Source organism: Bos indicus x Bos taurus, chromosome 8 (genome assembly GCF_003369695.1).
Source record: "Bos indicus x Bos taurus breed Angus x Brahman F1 hybrid chromosome 8, Bos_hybrid_MaternalHap_v2.0, whole genome shotgun sequence".
In the NCBI taxonomy this organism is placed as follows: Eukaryota; Metazoa; Chordata; class Mammalia; order Artiodactyla; family Bovidae; genus Bos; species Bos indicus x Bos taurus.
In genome coordinates, this window is record NC_040083.1 from 62,256,505 (window position 1) to 62,269,480 (window position 12,976).

A 12,976-nucleotide genomic window follows, 5' to 3' on the forward strand; every position below is an offset into this window, starting at 1 on the left:
TCTTTCCCCTGAACCTCCTCTCCTCAGCATTGTCCCCTGAACCTCCTCCCCTCAGCCTTGTCCCCTGAACCTCTTCCCCTCAGCCTTGTCCTCTGGGTCTTTCCCCTGAGCCTCCTCTCCTCAGCCTTGTCCCCTGAACCTCTTCCCCTCAGCCTTGTCCTCTGGGTCTTTCCCCTGAACCTCCTCTCCTCAGCATTGTCCCCTGAACCTCCTCCCCTCAGCCTTGTCCCCTGAACCTCTTCCCCTCAGCCTTGTCCTCTGGGTCTTTCCCCTGAGCCTCCTCTCCTCAGCCTTGTCCCCTGAACCTCTTCCCCTCAGCCTTGTCCTCTGGGTCTTTCCCCTGAACCTCCTCTCCTCAGCCTGTCCCCTGAACCTCTTCCCCTCAGCCTTGTCCTCTGGGTCTTTCCCCTGAACCTCCTCTCCTCAGCCTTGTCCCCTGAACCTCTTCCCCTCAGCCTTGTCCTCTGGGTCTTTCCCCTGAACCTCCTCCCCTCAGCCTTGTCCCCTGAACCTCTTCCCCTCAGCCTTGTCCTCTGGGTCTTTCCCCTGAACCTCCTCTCCTCAGCCTGTCCCCTGAACCTCTTCCCCTCAGCCTTGTCCTCTGGGTCTTTCCCCTGAACCTCCTCTCCTCAGCCTTGTCCCCTGAACCCTTGTCCCTTGAACCCTTGTCACCCTTTCCCCTGGACCTTCTCCTCAGTGCAGGGAGCTGGGGGAGGAAGGGGGCCGCCTGCACAGGGAGCACTGACTGATGAGACCAGTTGGTAAAGGGTGTACTGTAGCTCGATTTTCTGTGATTTCAGGGAAGGATCTTTCAGTTGACATTGCCTTCCTTCACACCTTCACACACACATTGTACTTCCCTGGTGGCTCAGATGGTAAAGCGTCTGCCTGCAATGCAGGGGACCCAGGTTTGATCCCTGGGTCAGGAAGATCCCCTGGAGAAGGAAATGGCAATCCACTCCAGTACTCTTACCTGGAATATTCCATGGACAGAGGAGCCTAGTGGGCTACAGTGCATGCGGTTACAAAGAGTCAGAAATGACTGAGTGACTTCACTTTCTTTCTTTCTTTTCCTTCATACCACATTACCCTAGTTTGACTTTATCCCGATATGGAAGCTCTTTTTCCTTGTGATTAAAAAAGTAGTACTTGCTCAATATAGAAAAACAAAGGAAAGAGATAAAGCAGAAAGTGAAAAGTCCACCTTCACAGTAGCACGCATTCTCTTCCCAAGAGTGTCCACTGCCCAAGAGACCACATAGTGTCCAGGGTCCCACAGGTATTCAGGGGACAGCAGGGCACAGGGAAATAGAACCTGCCTCTCGGCTTCATCCCGAGGAGTAATTGACTTAGAACAAGACCTAGCGAGTGGTAAGTGCTGTTAAGTGTCAGTAATTCTTATCTGTGTATGTATTTTCTTCTATAAAACTTTTAATTAAAACCTAGATGGCCCTATTCTATACATACCATTTGGAACATTTTTCCAGCATTCAGTTGTATGTGCAAGACTTAATTCCCTATAGCACTTAAGGATCACCTTCTTTCTCCTTAAGACTCTGATACTGCTGGCCTGCTTTGGGGATGGGCATCTCCTGAACCCAGGCACTTGCCGTCTTCCCCTGGGTGCTCTGACCTCACCTTGACGCTCTGAGGGCAACCTCATCACCTCTGTTGTTCTCTAGTTCCTGAGAGGATCAGCAGCACCACCTTTCAAAAGCAAGGAGATTCCAAGAGGAGGGGCTACGAGAGTGCCCTGGCGAGCTTTAAGGAGGAGATCGCTCAGATTGGGATGGTGAGAATTTTCCCTCTCACTCCCCTTCTGTTCCTGGGCGCCTCCAACGGGAGGGTGGGCTCTGTACAGCACCCACTGCCCCTCCCCCCAGGTCCTCAGTGGCTCACCACAGTGTAGACGGAATGGTGTAGACAGAATTGCAGGAGTCATGTTTGGATGGCTCATGGCAAGTGCTGATGGTGAGCACAGCCCTATATATCAGGTACTGTTACAACCCCCATTTTACAGGTAAGGCCCAGAAAGTCCTGCCTGATTTGGCACATAAGGGCCAAGTGGGAATTGGACTCTGGGTCTGATGCTTAAGCCAAGTCTTGGATCACCCTGCTCAGTCCTGCTAACAATGGGCCAAACGTCCTGCCCTTAGGCAGTGCCCTTACTTGGCTCCCCATTCCTTTCCAGAGACCTTGTCTGTAACCAGACTGATCCCTGGAATATTCCCTAAAGAGACCTTTTTTGCCCTTTTGGGTCCATATCTCTAGGCCCTAAATCACACTCTCCACTTTCTGTGTGAATTCCCTGGATCCTGGGAGATGGCTGTAGACCCAAAGCACCAAGAAGGCATTCTTCCAGCCTGCTCATCACTTTTCTAATAAATCCCAACTGGACGTGAGCTCTGCTCTCACCATGAGCTCTGTGCCTGTGGTCACACAACCTAACTGAGCCTCAGTTCCCTCATCTGAAGTACTCTTGGAATTATTTCTTTGGCCACTTCTTTAATGAATACTTGTTGAGCACCAACCACAGGCCAGGCATAAGGTCAGCACCTACTTCACAGGCTGTGATGAGGACCAAGTGAGTCTGAGGACAAGGGCTCACACGTGATATGTGTCCCAAATGGTGCTGCCCTTGTGCTATGGCTGGGAACAATGAGTAAACCTTAACTCTTTAGGTCTAGTTACGAGTTACTGTTTTTGAGAGGGGACCACAGCTGGCGCTTCCCTACTATAGGGTTGGGGAGGAGTCCTTCCTGTCCCAGAGGTGTTGATACCATAGCCCTCGCCCTCCCTGGCCTCTTTTAGGAAATGGAACCTCTCATCTTGGAACCAGGAGCACTTCTTTTAAAAAAGCTGGCTGAGTCTGATGAGGATGTGAACAATCTCTTCAAAAAGGTGGAAAACGACAGCAACCTCAAAGACTACACCATCCAAGTAGGCGTCTCCCTCATGGTGGGGCCTGCCCCGCTTGTGTCCGCTCCTGCTCCTCCTTCCCTGTGTCCCACCCATTCTGAGAGTCCAACCCAAACTTCTCTGCACAGACCCTGTTGGAGCTGAGGGATCAGGTGGCCGAGAAGTTCCTGCTGCAGAAGCAGGAGATCAAGGAGCTGGATGAGACACTGCACTCACTTGAGTTCTCCCGGGTAGATAAAGTGAGCTTGCCTCCAGATGGGCTCTGGGTGACTGTCGCTTGTGCAATTTATGGGGCATCACCTGTTTTCAGTCCTCTAGGAGAAGAGAGTCACTCACTGTGGTGCCTTGTCATTTCTAGCTAAAAAGCGTGTTGAAGAAATATGTGGAAATCATAGAGAAAACTTCCTACCTCATGCAGCCCGACGTGTATAGGCTGATCAATAAAGAAGCCATGGTGAGTGGTTTTCACGTGAACGGGATCAGCCTGCAAGAGCAGGACCACAGGATGCCCTAGATCCTGGGTCTCAGCAATGATGGGCTTCTCATATGTAACATTTCCAAGTAACTCAGGTTGGCCACTTGAGTTCAGAACCAGAGTCTTTGTTAAGTACTTCCAATGGAAATCCCTGCAGTACATTTTGTACTTCCCTGCCATGTTCATCCCAGTGAACCTAATGCAGTGTCAGCAGTTTGACTGACGCTGATTCTGCGAGCACCTTCGGGGCTGTGTCTCAGCTGCCATGTGCAGTGCAGTGTGTGACAGAAGCATGGTCTCACAGCTGTTGTGGACTCAGGGTGGTGTGTGCACTCATGAGTGACCTCAGGATGCTCTGTATGTCCAGTCTTTCCAGTGGTTCTTCTCTGTCCTCCTGCTGTCTGTCAGTGCCTGTTGCTGAACCATGCTTGCCCCTCTGGCTCTGTTCCCACTGCTTCACTGTCCACACCCCAGCCTCCCCCAAATGCTTCCTTTGGGATTAAAAAAGAAAACAAACAAGAAAATCAATGTTATTTATGACAGGACACTTCTTCTGGCTACTCAGAGGCACATTTTCTTATGTGGGTTTCTGGGTCTGGTGCAGAAAGCTGGGCTTGTCAGGTAACGGCCCTCCTGGCAGCACGCAGAGTAGAAGCAGCACAGTGTTCAGAAACACAGATGGGTGCCAGCCCAGGGGTGTGCCTTGGGGTCCTGGACAAAGCGTGGACAGGGAGTAAGCACAGGCCCCCTCCTCCACAGTCCAGTCATGAATGCTCCCAAAATTGCTGCACCTGGAACTCCATGTCCGTAAAATGAGGACAGTGATACTCAGGCATCTGAGTATCACAAGATAGTGCTTGTTGGGAGGGCTACATGAGAGGGCTCAGCAGTGGCTTTCATTTGAGACATGCAAGAGTTCCTCACTTTGAATTAACCACTTGCTCGACTAGGTGTGTCAGAGTTAGCAGTCTCCCAGTTACATTTCAGCGTTTGACTTCACTAGGCTTATCGTCCACGGAACAACCGGTGCTTTCTCCTTGCTCTGTGTGCATCTATGTCTTTTAACTCCAGCAGTACCCTGTGCTGTGAAGAGCATCATCTTCACATTATGGCTACAGATATGGAGGTTCAGGAAATACTTGCCAACGCCCCCCAGCTAGGAACAGCTGGCATCAAACCTCAGCTCCCAGTGGAATTTCAGTGCTGGAATTTCTGCCCGCTGTGTATAGCAGTTCTCAGCCCTGCTCCAGGGCAGTGCACAGAGGGCTCTGGGACATGTATGGAACATTTTTGGCTGTTCCAGTCCTTGGGGACATGGGAGAGGCTAGTCTCATTGGAGGGACTGTGGAGGCTGGATGGCAGATGAGTACCACCCAGTGAAGAATCATCTTCACTGCCATGCCCTCGTGAGGACTGCTGGGAGGACTGCTAAAGAGTGTTCTAGCTCTGACCTTATTTGGTCATTGGGTACTGGTTCTCGTCACAACCATGTGTGACTGGTCCCTGGTAACATGAGCATTCTGTTGTTGGAGCAAATTTATAAAAAGAACAGCTAGACACTGAGAGCCCACTGAAGTGCTTAACTCTAATGAATTTAGAATCACCTTTTTAAACAGTCTGAGATGGCCTTGGAGCTGGGTTGAAACTCACCTGACCAGGATTCACCGTTAAGCCTTCAGGATAGACCCTTGTCACTGTCTGTAGCTGCTGAGCCCCGGGCAGCTTCCTTGAGTGCCCAGTGACCTCCCCTCCCCAGTACTCCTCAGATGCTCCCACCACCCTGCTCGGCACTCAGCCCACAGCTCACCCGGCCCCTCTCCAGCTGCCCACCACCCCTCTCCTACTGAGCCTTGTTCTGACCTTGGAGAGCCCCCGCTCCATCTAGAACCTGCCCACCTGTGACCGCAGATCATAAACCACGCCCTGCTGGGCAACCGGAGGGCTCTCGCCAAGCTGTTCGTCAACCTGATGGAAGCCAGGCTGCAGCAGGAGCTTGATAGCCACCGCCGCTGGCAGGGCCTGATGGATGCCTGGAAGGCTCTCAAGAAGGAGTATCTGGTGCAGGATTTCAGGTCAGTGGCTGCCCACACCGCAGAGGCTCTCCCCCCCCACCCCACCCTGTGCCCCCACCAGCGTGGGTCAGTGAGCAGAGTGCGGTCTCCCTTCCTTTGTCATTACTTTAAAATGCGGTTGCTTTTTCTGATGGGAAAAGTAATAGGTGCTTTTTTTTTCCCTTAGAGTCAAAATAGATACAAGTATAAGGAAAAATTTAAAGTCACCATTAATTTCTCATCACAGTGAGAAGCACAGCTGATATTTTGGTATTTTCTTCCAGGCTTTTTTAGACCCATACTGCGTGTGTAGATTTGTATCTTATTTTCTTCATACACATTTTCTCATACGCATCTTCTTGAAAATGAAAGTGCTATTCACTCAATCGTGTCTGACTCTTTGTGACTCCGTGGAGTATATAGCCCACTGGGCTCCTCTGTCCATGGGATTCTCTAGGCAGGAATACTGGAGTGAGTTGTCATTGCCTTCTCTGGGGTCTTCCCGACCTGGGGATCAAACCTGGGTCTCCTGCATTACAGGTAGATTCTTTACCATCTGAGCCACAAGGGAAGCCCAAAAAGGAAAGTGAAATTTGCTCAGTCGTGTCCAACTCTTTGTGACCCCATTGACTATACAGTCCATGGAATTCTTCAGGCCAGAATACTGGAGTGGGTAGCCTTACCCTTCTCCAGGGGATCTTCCCAATCCAGAGATCAAACCCAGGTTTCCCGCACAGCAGGTGGATTCTTTACTAGCTGAAGCCCACTGTACAAGTGGTTTGAAAATGTTAGCCTGATTACCTGCCCACTGTCCACTCTTTACTGTTACTGGGCCAAGGAGAATGGCCATCCCTCAGGCTTGGGCCACTTCCCACCCTGTGGGAGCAAGTTTCACTCCTGGGAGGGAGGGTGAAGAGAGGGCCCATCTCCAAGCTTCCCCCATCAGGTGGCACTCTTGTTAATACTGACACAAAGGCCATGGAGGTTTTGGCCAGCAAAGAAGGCTTTCTTTTGCTAAGAAAGGGACACTTGGAACCAAGATGTCTAAAGTCACCAGAGAGTATCTGTCTGTGCTGTAGGTGTGGTGGCAGGAGGCCCGCTGTCCACCCACATTTCTAAATGGAGACCACCGGAGTCTGACTCTAGGACGGATGGAGAAGTGTATCGAGGTCTGACTGCCCCTGTATTTTCTTTGTGACCTTGGTCAAGGGCTTAAACATTCGCAGGCTTTGTCTGCAGATACTATGATGGACTGGTGACGGTTTCGGTGATGATCAACAAGATGCTCTATGGAAAGTACCTGGTCCAGGCCTGGGCTTGGATCTGGGAGGTTCAGACATCAGTAACCATCATGGACAGTGATGGGAAGAGGTGACATTTACTGGGCATTTCCCAGGAGTGAGGCATGGTGCTAATGGTTTTGCTCGCATTATCTGGTAGGGTCCTCACAAGTACCACTTGAGGAAGGTATTGTCATTACCTTGACAGAAGAGGAAACCAAGTTTCAGGGAAGGGGCGACTTGTCCAAGGTCACAGAGCTGGAGGCAGCAGTCAGGATCCACACCTGAGCTGTGCCTGCCGACCCCTCTGTTCTTCCCTCCCTCACCCTCCCTCCCTCTCTTCCCTCCTTTCCTGTATCCCTGGGGCCTGGATGTGGGGAAGGGGTTGGGAGTGGTGTCAGGGTGCTGAATGTTCTTACCGTGAGTCTCATGCCTTCTCTCCCACCCACCCTGCCCCTCCTCTTCTGTCCATGGTCCAATGTGTCTGGACACCCAGTGAGTTCATGGCCAGTGAGAGAATCCAGACTCCTCCGGCTGTGAAGAAAGAGCTTGAGACCATGATGAAGAACCAGAGCAGCCTGCAGCAAAAGCGACTGGACCATCTGTGCACCATCTGGTACAGCAGGAGGGGAGGGCCCTCTGGGGAGGGCACCTTTGGGGGTCCATGGGGGAGGCAGGCAGAGTCCTTACTGCTGACTTTTCTCTTGAGGTGTTATCCTCCAGACCAGGCCATCTCCCAGTTCTCTGGCCCTGGGCTGGTCACCTGGTTCTACGTTCTGGGGTGTCCCAGCCCCAGTGGCAACAGGGAATGTGACACATTTGCTGCAGAAAGAAGTTTAGTGTGACTCTGCCAAAGAGCTTGGAAGGAGGCAGTGGCGATGGGTGAGGTCAGAGGAGAGTGGGGGAGTCGGGGGGGAGCCAGGTCAGGGGGTGGACTTTTTCCTGAGGGCAGTGAGGAATGGAGTGGGTCCATCAGCTCTGCAGTTTGGAGCGTGGATGGAGGGATATGAAGCTGAAGGCCCAGAGGTTGATAAGGAGGCTGCTGTCATCAGACAAGGGACCTGTGAGAGGCTGTGGACAGATGCTTTGCTTAGATTTGTGTTCACCAGCTCTGATCCCATGATAAGCTGCTTGATGGGGGCATGCTGAATGTTCTAGATCTGGAATCCCACAGCCCTGGGAGTCTGTAGCGTCTACCCTCAGCAGCAGGATGGAGCCTGCATGGTCCTGCGAGGCAGAGACATTTCATGTGCTGGAAGCCATGCACCTCACTGGTCCCTTTCATTCTGGTCACTCTGAGATACAGGTTTTTCCTATCACCTCACCACAGGGCCCAAGTTCTCCTAGGATGTTAATGACTGTTAGGACTCTACACAACTCGAGCCAGAGAGACTCTACCAGGATGGGCATCTCCTGCCCCAGGTGCAGCCATATCTTCATGCAAGCATGAAATTGACAAGGTGGATAAAAATCTCAACACAAGGAAAAGTGCTTTTGTTGTTTTCTATGACTCCACTTGGGCTTCCCCAGGTGACGCTAGTGATAAAGAACCCTCCTGCCAATGCAGGAGCCATAAGAAACGCAGGTTTGATTCATTGGTCAGGAAGATCCCCTGGAAGAGGGTGTGGTAACACACTCCAGTATTCTTGCCTGGAGAATCCCATGGACAGAGGAGGCTGGCAGGCTATAGTCCATGGGGTCACAAAGAGTTGGACACAACTGAAGCAAATTAGCACACACACACATGACTTCACTTATTTCTGACATTGAGTCCCTGTTCATAAAGGTGGGAAAAACTTAGTCTTTCTTGGGGATCTTGCCCATCAACAGAAAGCCAAGGAAGCCCACCCAGAGCCAAGCCTGGGGAGTCTGGTCATCAGTGTTTGGTCCACACACGTTGTTGTTGAGTCACTCAGTTGTGTCTAACTCGTTGTGACCCCATGGACTGCAGCACTTCAGGCTTCCCTGTCTTTCATTATCTCCTGGAGTTTGCTCAAACTCATGTCCATTGAATCAGTGATGCCATTCAACCATCTCATCCTCTGTCGTCCCCTTCTCCTCCTGCCCTCAATCTTTCCCAGCATCAGGGTCTTTTCCAATGAACTGGCTCTTCACATCAGGTGGCCAAAGTGTTGGAGCTTCAACTTCAGCATCAGTCTTTCCAATGAATATTCAGGGTTGATTTCCTTTAGGATTGACTGGTTTGATCTCCTTGCAGTTCAAGGGACTCTCAAGAGTCTTCTTCAATGCCACAGTTCAAAAGCATCACACATGCTACTGGCAACTGCTGCTGCCTCCACACAGCTGGATGCAGGAATCTTGAGGAGACTGCTCTGAGCCCCTGAGTTCTCCCATCCAGGCAGCCATTTCTTTCCAGAGACCTGGGTCTTGTAGTTGCTCCAGCAGTGCCACCAGGAAGCAGGACCCACCTGCTGGCACTGCCAGGCACCCACCACCCTGCTCTGTCCACCCCTTCCCAAGCCCCTTTCTATTGGGTGAAGAGAGAGTCCTGGTCCATAGCATCCTCTTCCTCCCCAGGGCTCTCTGCCCAGTCCCTCAAATGCCTGGTCCTCACCAATGCTCTCAACTCCCCTAAGCACTTAGACTTTTGTAAACCAAATGCAGAAAGAGTTCTAGGCTGATGTCTTTTCTGCCCCAGCACATCCTTCATACAGGCTATGAATGTGGATCTGGCTGCTGCCCAAGTGGAGTGGAAAGTTGGGGCCAAGCACATGGAGAAAAATGCGTCCTTTGATGCTTCTGGCCACAGCTGGGACATATTGTATAGTGGCAGTGTCTTCAGGCAGCGTATGGAACTGGGTGTGTGATAGGACCTGGCTTGGAGGAAGTCGTGGGCAGTTCTAAGATATCAGAAGCAAGAGCACATTTATAGGACATAGGACCCAGCAGTGGGGATATATAAAAAGGTGAAGTCAGGACATAATTCCAGTGTCTGGAAGCATTGCAAACACATACAACTTAAAGGTAAAGTTGCAAAACCTTGATCCCAGAAATCCAGTGAGTGTCAAGCGAAGGTTTGGGTTTGTGGTGTTTGTGCAAGTAGGTCTGGACAGCTCCCATGAAGCACACCATGTAGACCCCACTTATTTCTCCTTGGCCTATCAGCATCTAGGGAGCCTTCTAATCAAGCCTGAGGAGCTGTCCAGGGAACTAACTACCTCATGTGGGCCCTCATGCAGGCCCCACGTCCCATCCCAACCCATGGCTACAGGCCTTCCTCTGGAAATCCCAGAGTCCCAGACACCCGGTAAGAACCTTTGTTCTGACTTGTGCCAGGCCCTCTGTAGGCTTGTGGGTAGTGATGGCAGAGGGGTTGGGAGTTTTATTAAGATTCCCAGGGTCTCTCCCAGGAGAATTCCCATGGATTTTCTTGGACCCAATAAATACATGTGCATATAATTTTTTAAAATGAAATTTTCATTTTGGATTAATGTTAGATTTATGGAAAAGTTACAAAGATAACACACAGAATTCCTATATATTCCTAATCCAGTTTCCCTCGTGTTGTCATCTTACCCTTCCTCTGGATGCTTGTCAACACTAAAATTAACTTTGATGCATTTTCATTAACTATACTTTTTTGAATTTCACCAATTTTTCCATTAATATCCTTTTTCTGTTCCAAGACCCAGTCTAGGACACCACTTTGCATTTAGTACAATGTTTAGACTTGAGATCATGCCCTGCACACTCTTGTATTTCCCTTTTGCTCTTTCAGTTCAGTTCAGTCACTCAGTCGTGCCCAACTCTTTGCAGCCCCAAGGACTGCAGCACTCCAGGCTTCCCTGTCCATCACCACCTCCCGGAGTTCACCCAAACTCATGTCCATCGAGTTAGTGATGCCATCCAACCATCTTATCCTCTGTCGTCCCCTTCTCCTCCTGCCTTCAATCTTTCCCAGCATCAGGGTCTTTTCCAATGAGTCAGCTCTTCACATCAGGTGGCCAAAGTATTGGAGCTTCAACTTCAGCATCAATCCTTCTAATGAATATTCAGGACTGATTCCTTTAGGATGGACTGGTTTGATCTCCTTGCAGTCCAAGGGACTTTCAAGAGTCTTCCAACACCACAGTTCAAAAGCATCAGTTCTTCGGTACTCAGCTTTCTTTATAGTCCAGTTCTCACATCCATACATGACTACTAGAAAAACCATATCTTTGACTAGATGAACCTTTGTTGGCAAAGTAATGTCTCTGATTTTTAATACTCTATCTAGGTTTGTCATAGCTTTTCTTCCAAGGAGCAAGTGTCTTTTAATTTCATGGCTGCAGTTACCATCTGCCGTGATTTTGGAGCCCAGGAAAATAAAGTCTGTCACTGTTTCCATTGTTTCCCCATCTATTTGCCATGAAGTGATGGGACCAGATGGGACCAGATGCCATGTTCTTCGTTTTTTGCTCTTTACTATCCCACTCTAAGTAGGCTGCCCAAGACCATCTTGGGCTACATGTCTTATCTTGGCATAATTGTTCTTAGCATCCCCCTTTCACTGTCAAAATATCCTAATGTGGACAATAAATAATATGTCATATTCATTTTTCCACACCACTAAACACCACCTGAAACTTAGTGACTTAAAGCAGCCAACAATCATTTTTTGCTTCTCATGATTCTGTGAGCCAGCTGGGCAGTTTCCCTTGGCTGGGGCTAGATGGTCCAGGATGGCCTTCCTCATGTGTCTGGAGCCTTGGGTGGGACAGCTGGGGCCTCTCTCCACTTGCTCTCTCGCCCTCCAGGAGGCTAATCCAGGCTTGTAGGCATGGTGGTGGTGCTGGTGCTGGGAAAAGAGCTCCCTGCAACAAGAGAGGGCAAGTAGAAGTCTCAAGCCTCTCCTGAGACTGGTAAATATGCTGAGACATATTTACTAGTGTCTCATTGGCCAAAGCAAATCTCATGGCCAAGCCTGGAACCTGGGATGGGGAAATAAACTCGACCTCCCGGTGGGAGGACCTAACAATATTGACAATTTTTCAATCCGCCACATCCTTTTTAGTTACTACAGTAAAGAATCATGTATTTTATTTAAGAAATTCCCTATTGTTAGATATGAATGTTGTTTTTTATTTTTTGAGTGTTTATAAACAGAACTGTTAAGCAACTGTCTTAATGCATAAACTTTGTATATGTTTTATATTGTCTTTGATTGGGTTCCTTGAAGTGGATTCCTGGGTTGTGTGATATAAACCATTTTTTTCCCCATTAGGAAAATTCAGTTTTATTCTAAGTAACAAGCTCACTGATATTAATAGACCTTTTCATGACATATGTTTGGCACCAGAAAATCCCCAACGAGTCATGTATTTCTTCAGCATCTGTGTAGATACTCCCCTGGACCATTGTTCCTTGAAGATGCTACCAGTCTTGGTCAGTGAGTGTTTTACTCAAGCATGGCTTACGTGTCACACCTTCCTTCCCCAGTGACCTCCTGCCCCCCAATTACAGCAAAGCTCAGCTGATGGAATGGCGTTCTTCTCTCGACTCGTTGAACAAGCACATCGGTGAGTGAGGTCTGTGGGATCCCACTCAGGTCCCTCCAGAGCTCTGTTCAAGCAGTAGCTTTGTAGCCGTTTCAGTCTGTCGGCCAATTGTTTATGTCAGGGTCTATTACAAACTCAGAAATAGGTGGCAGGTCACTCCTGGGGAAGATGGGTGGCGGGGGAGTGGAGGGAAGAGTAAGCTCTGGGGGTCCATATTGGATCCCAAGTTCTTACCTGGAAGAGTCCCCCTCCTCCCACTACCTCCCACATCCCTGCCCAGCCCACAGCCATGGCAGCCCCACGCTCTGACCCCTGACCACAGCATGAGCTAGAGGGGTGACTCCAAGGCCAGATCCTGCGTGTGTGAGGTGTGCTGTCCCTGCCATGTGACCTAGGGGAAGTCATGGCCTCCCTCAGTCTCACATTCCTCTTCAATAAAGTAGGGATCTCAGGAGTAATAAAGATACCTACCTTGTGAGGTCAACATAAGAAACACATACAGTCCTGTGGTCCAGTTGTAGTTTAGTGCCTGGCTTATTTGGCGCTCAAGAATAAATGGTAATATTTAGAAATTCTCTATAACCAGGGTCCTCAAACTCCAACCCATCATCAGTAAATAAGTTTCACTGGGACACAGCTCTGCTCATTTGTTTACATGCTGTCTCTGGTTGCTTCTGCTCTGTAACAGCAGAAATGAGTGGTTGCGGCAGAGACTGTTTGGCTCTCAAAGCTGGAAATATTTACTATCTAGCA

The 12,976-nt window shown here is 49.7% G+C and overlaps 1 protein-coding gene across 1 annotated transcript in view; it reads left to right on the top strand.

The window, feature by feature from the left end:
• CCDC180 (coiled-coil domain containing 180) overlaps positions 1–12,976 on the top strand; it is a 67,030-nt gene that overhangs the window by 15,980 nt on the left and 38,074 nt on the right. Inside the window, exons 10-16 of the mRNA XM_027550214.1 lie at positions 1,683–1,792; positions 2,812–2,940; positions 3,048–3,158; positions 3,278–3,373; positions 5,303–5,466; positions 7,222–7,341; positions 12,165–12,244. Of these exons, the coding sequence (XP_027406015.1) occupies positions 1,683–1,792; positions 2,812–2,940; positions 3,048–3,158; positions 3,278–3,373; positions 5,303–5,466; positions 7,222–7,341; positions 12,165–12,244 (810 nt within the window). The remainder of the gene's footprint in view (positions 1–1,682; positions 1,793–2,811; positions 2,941–3,047; positions 3,159–3,277; positions 3,374–5,302; positions 5,467–7,221; positions 7,342–12,164; positions 12,245–12,976) is intronic.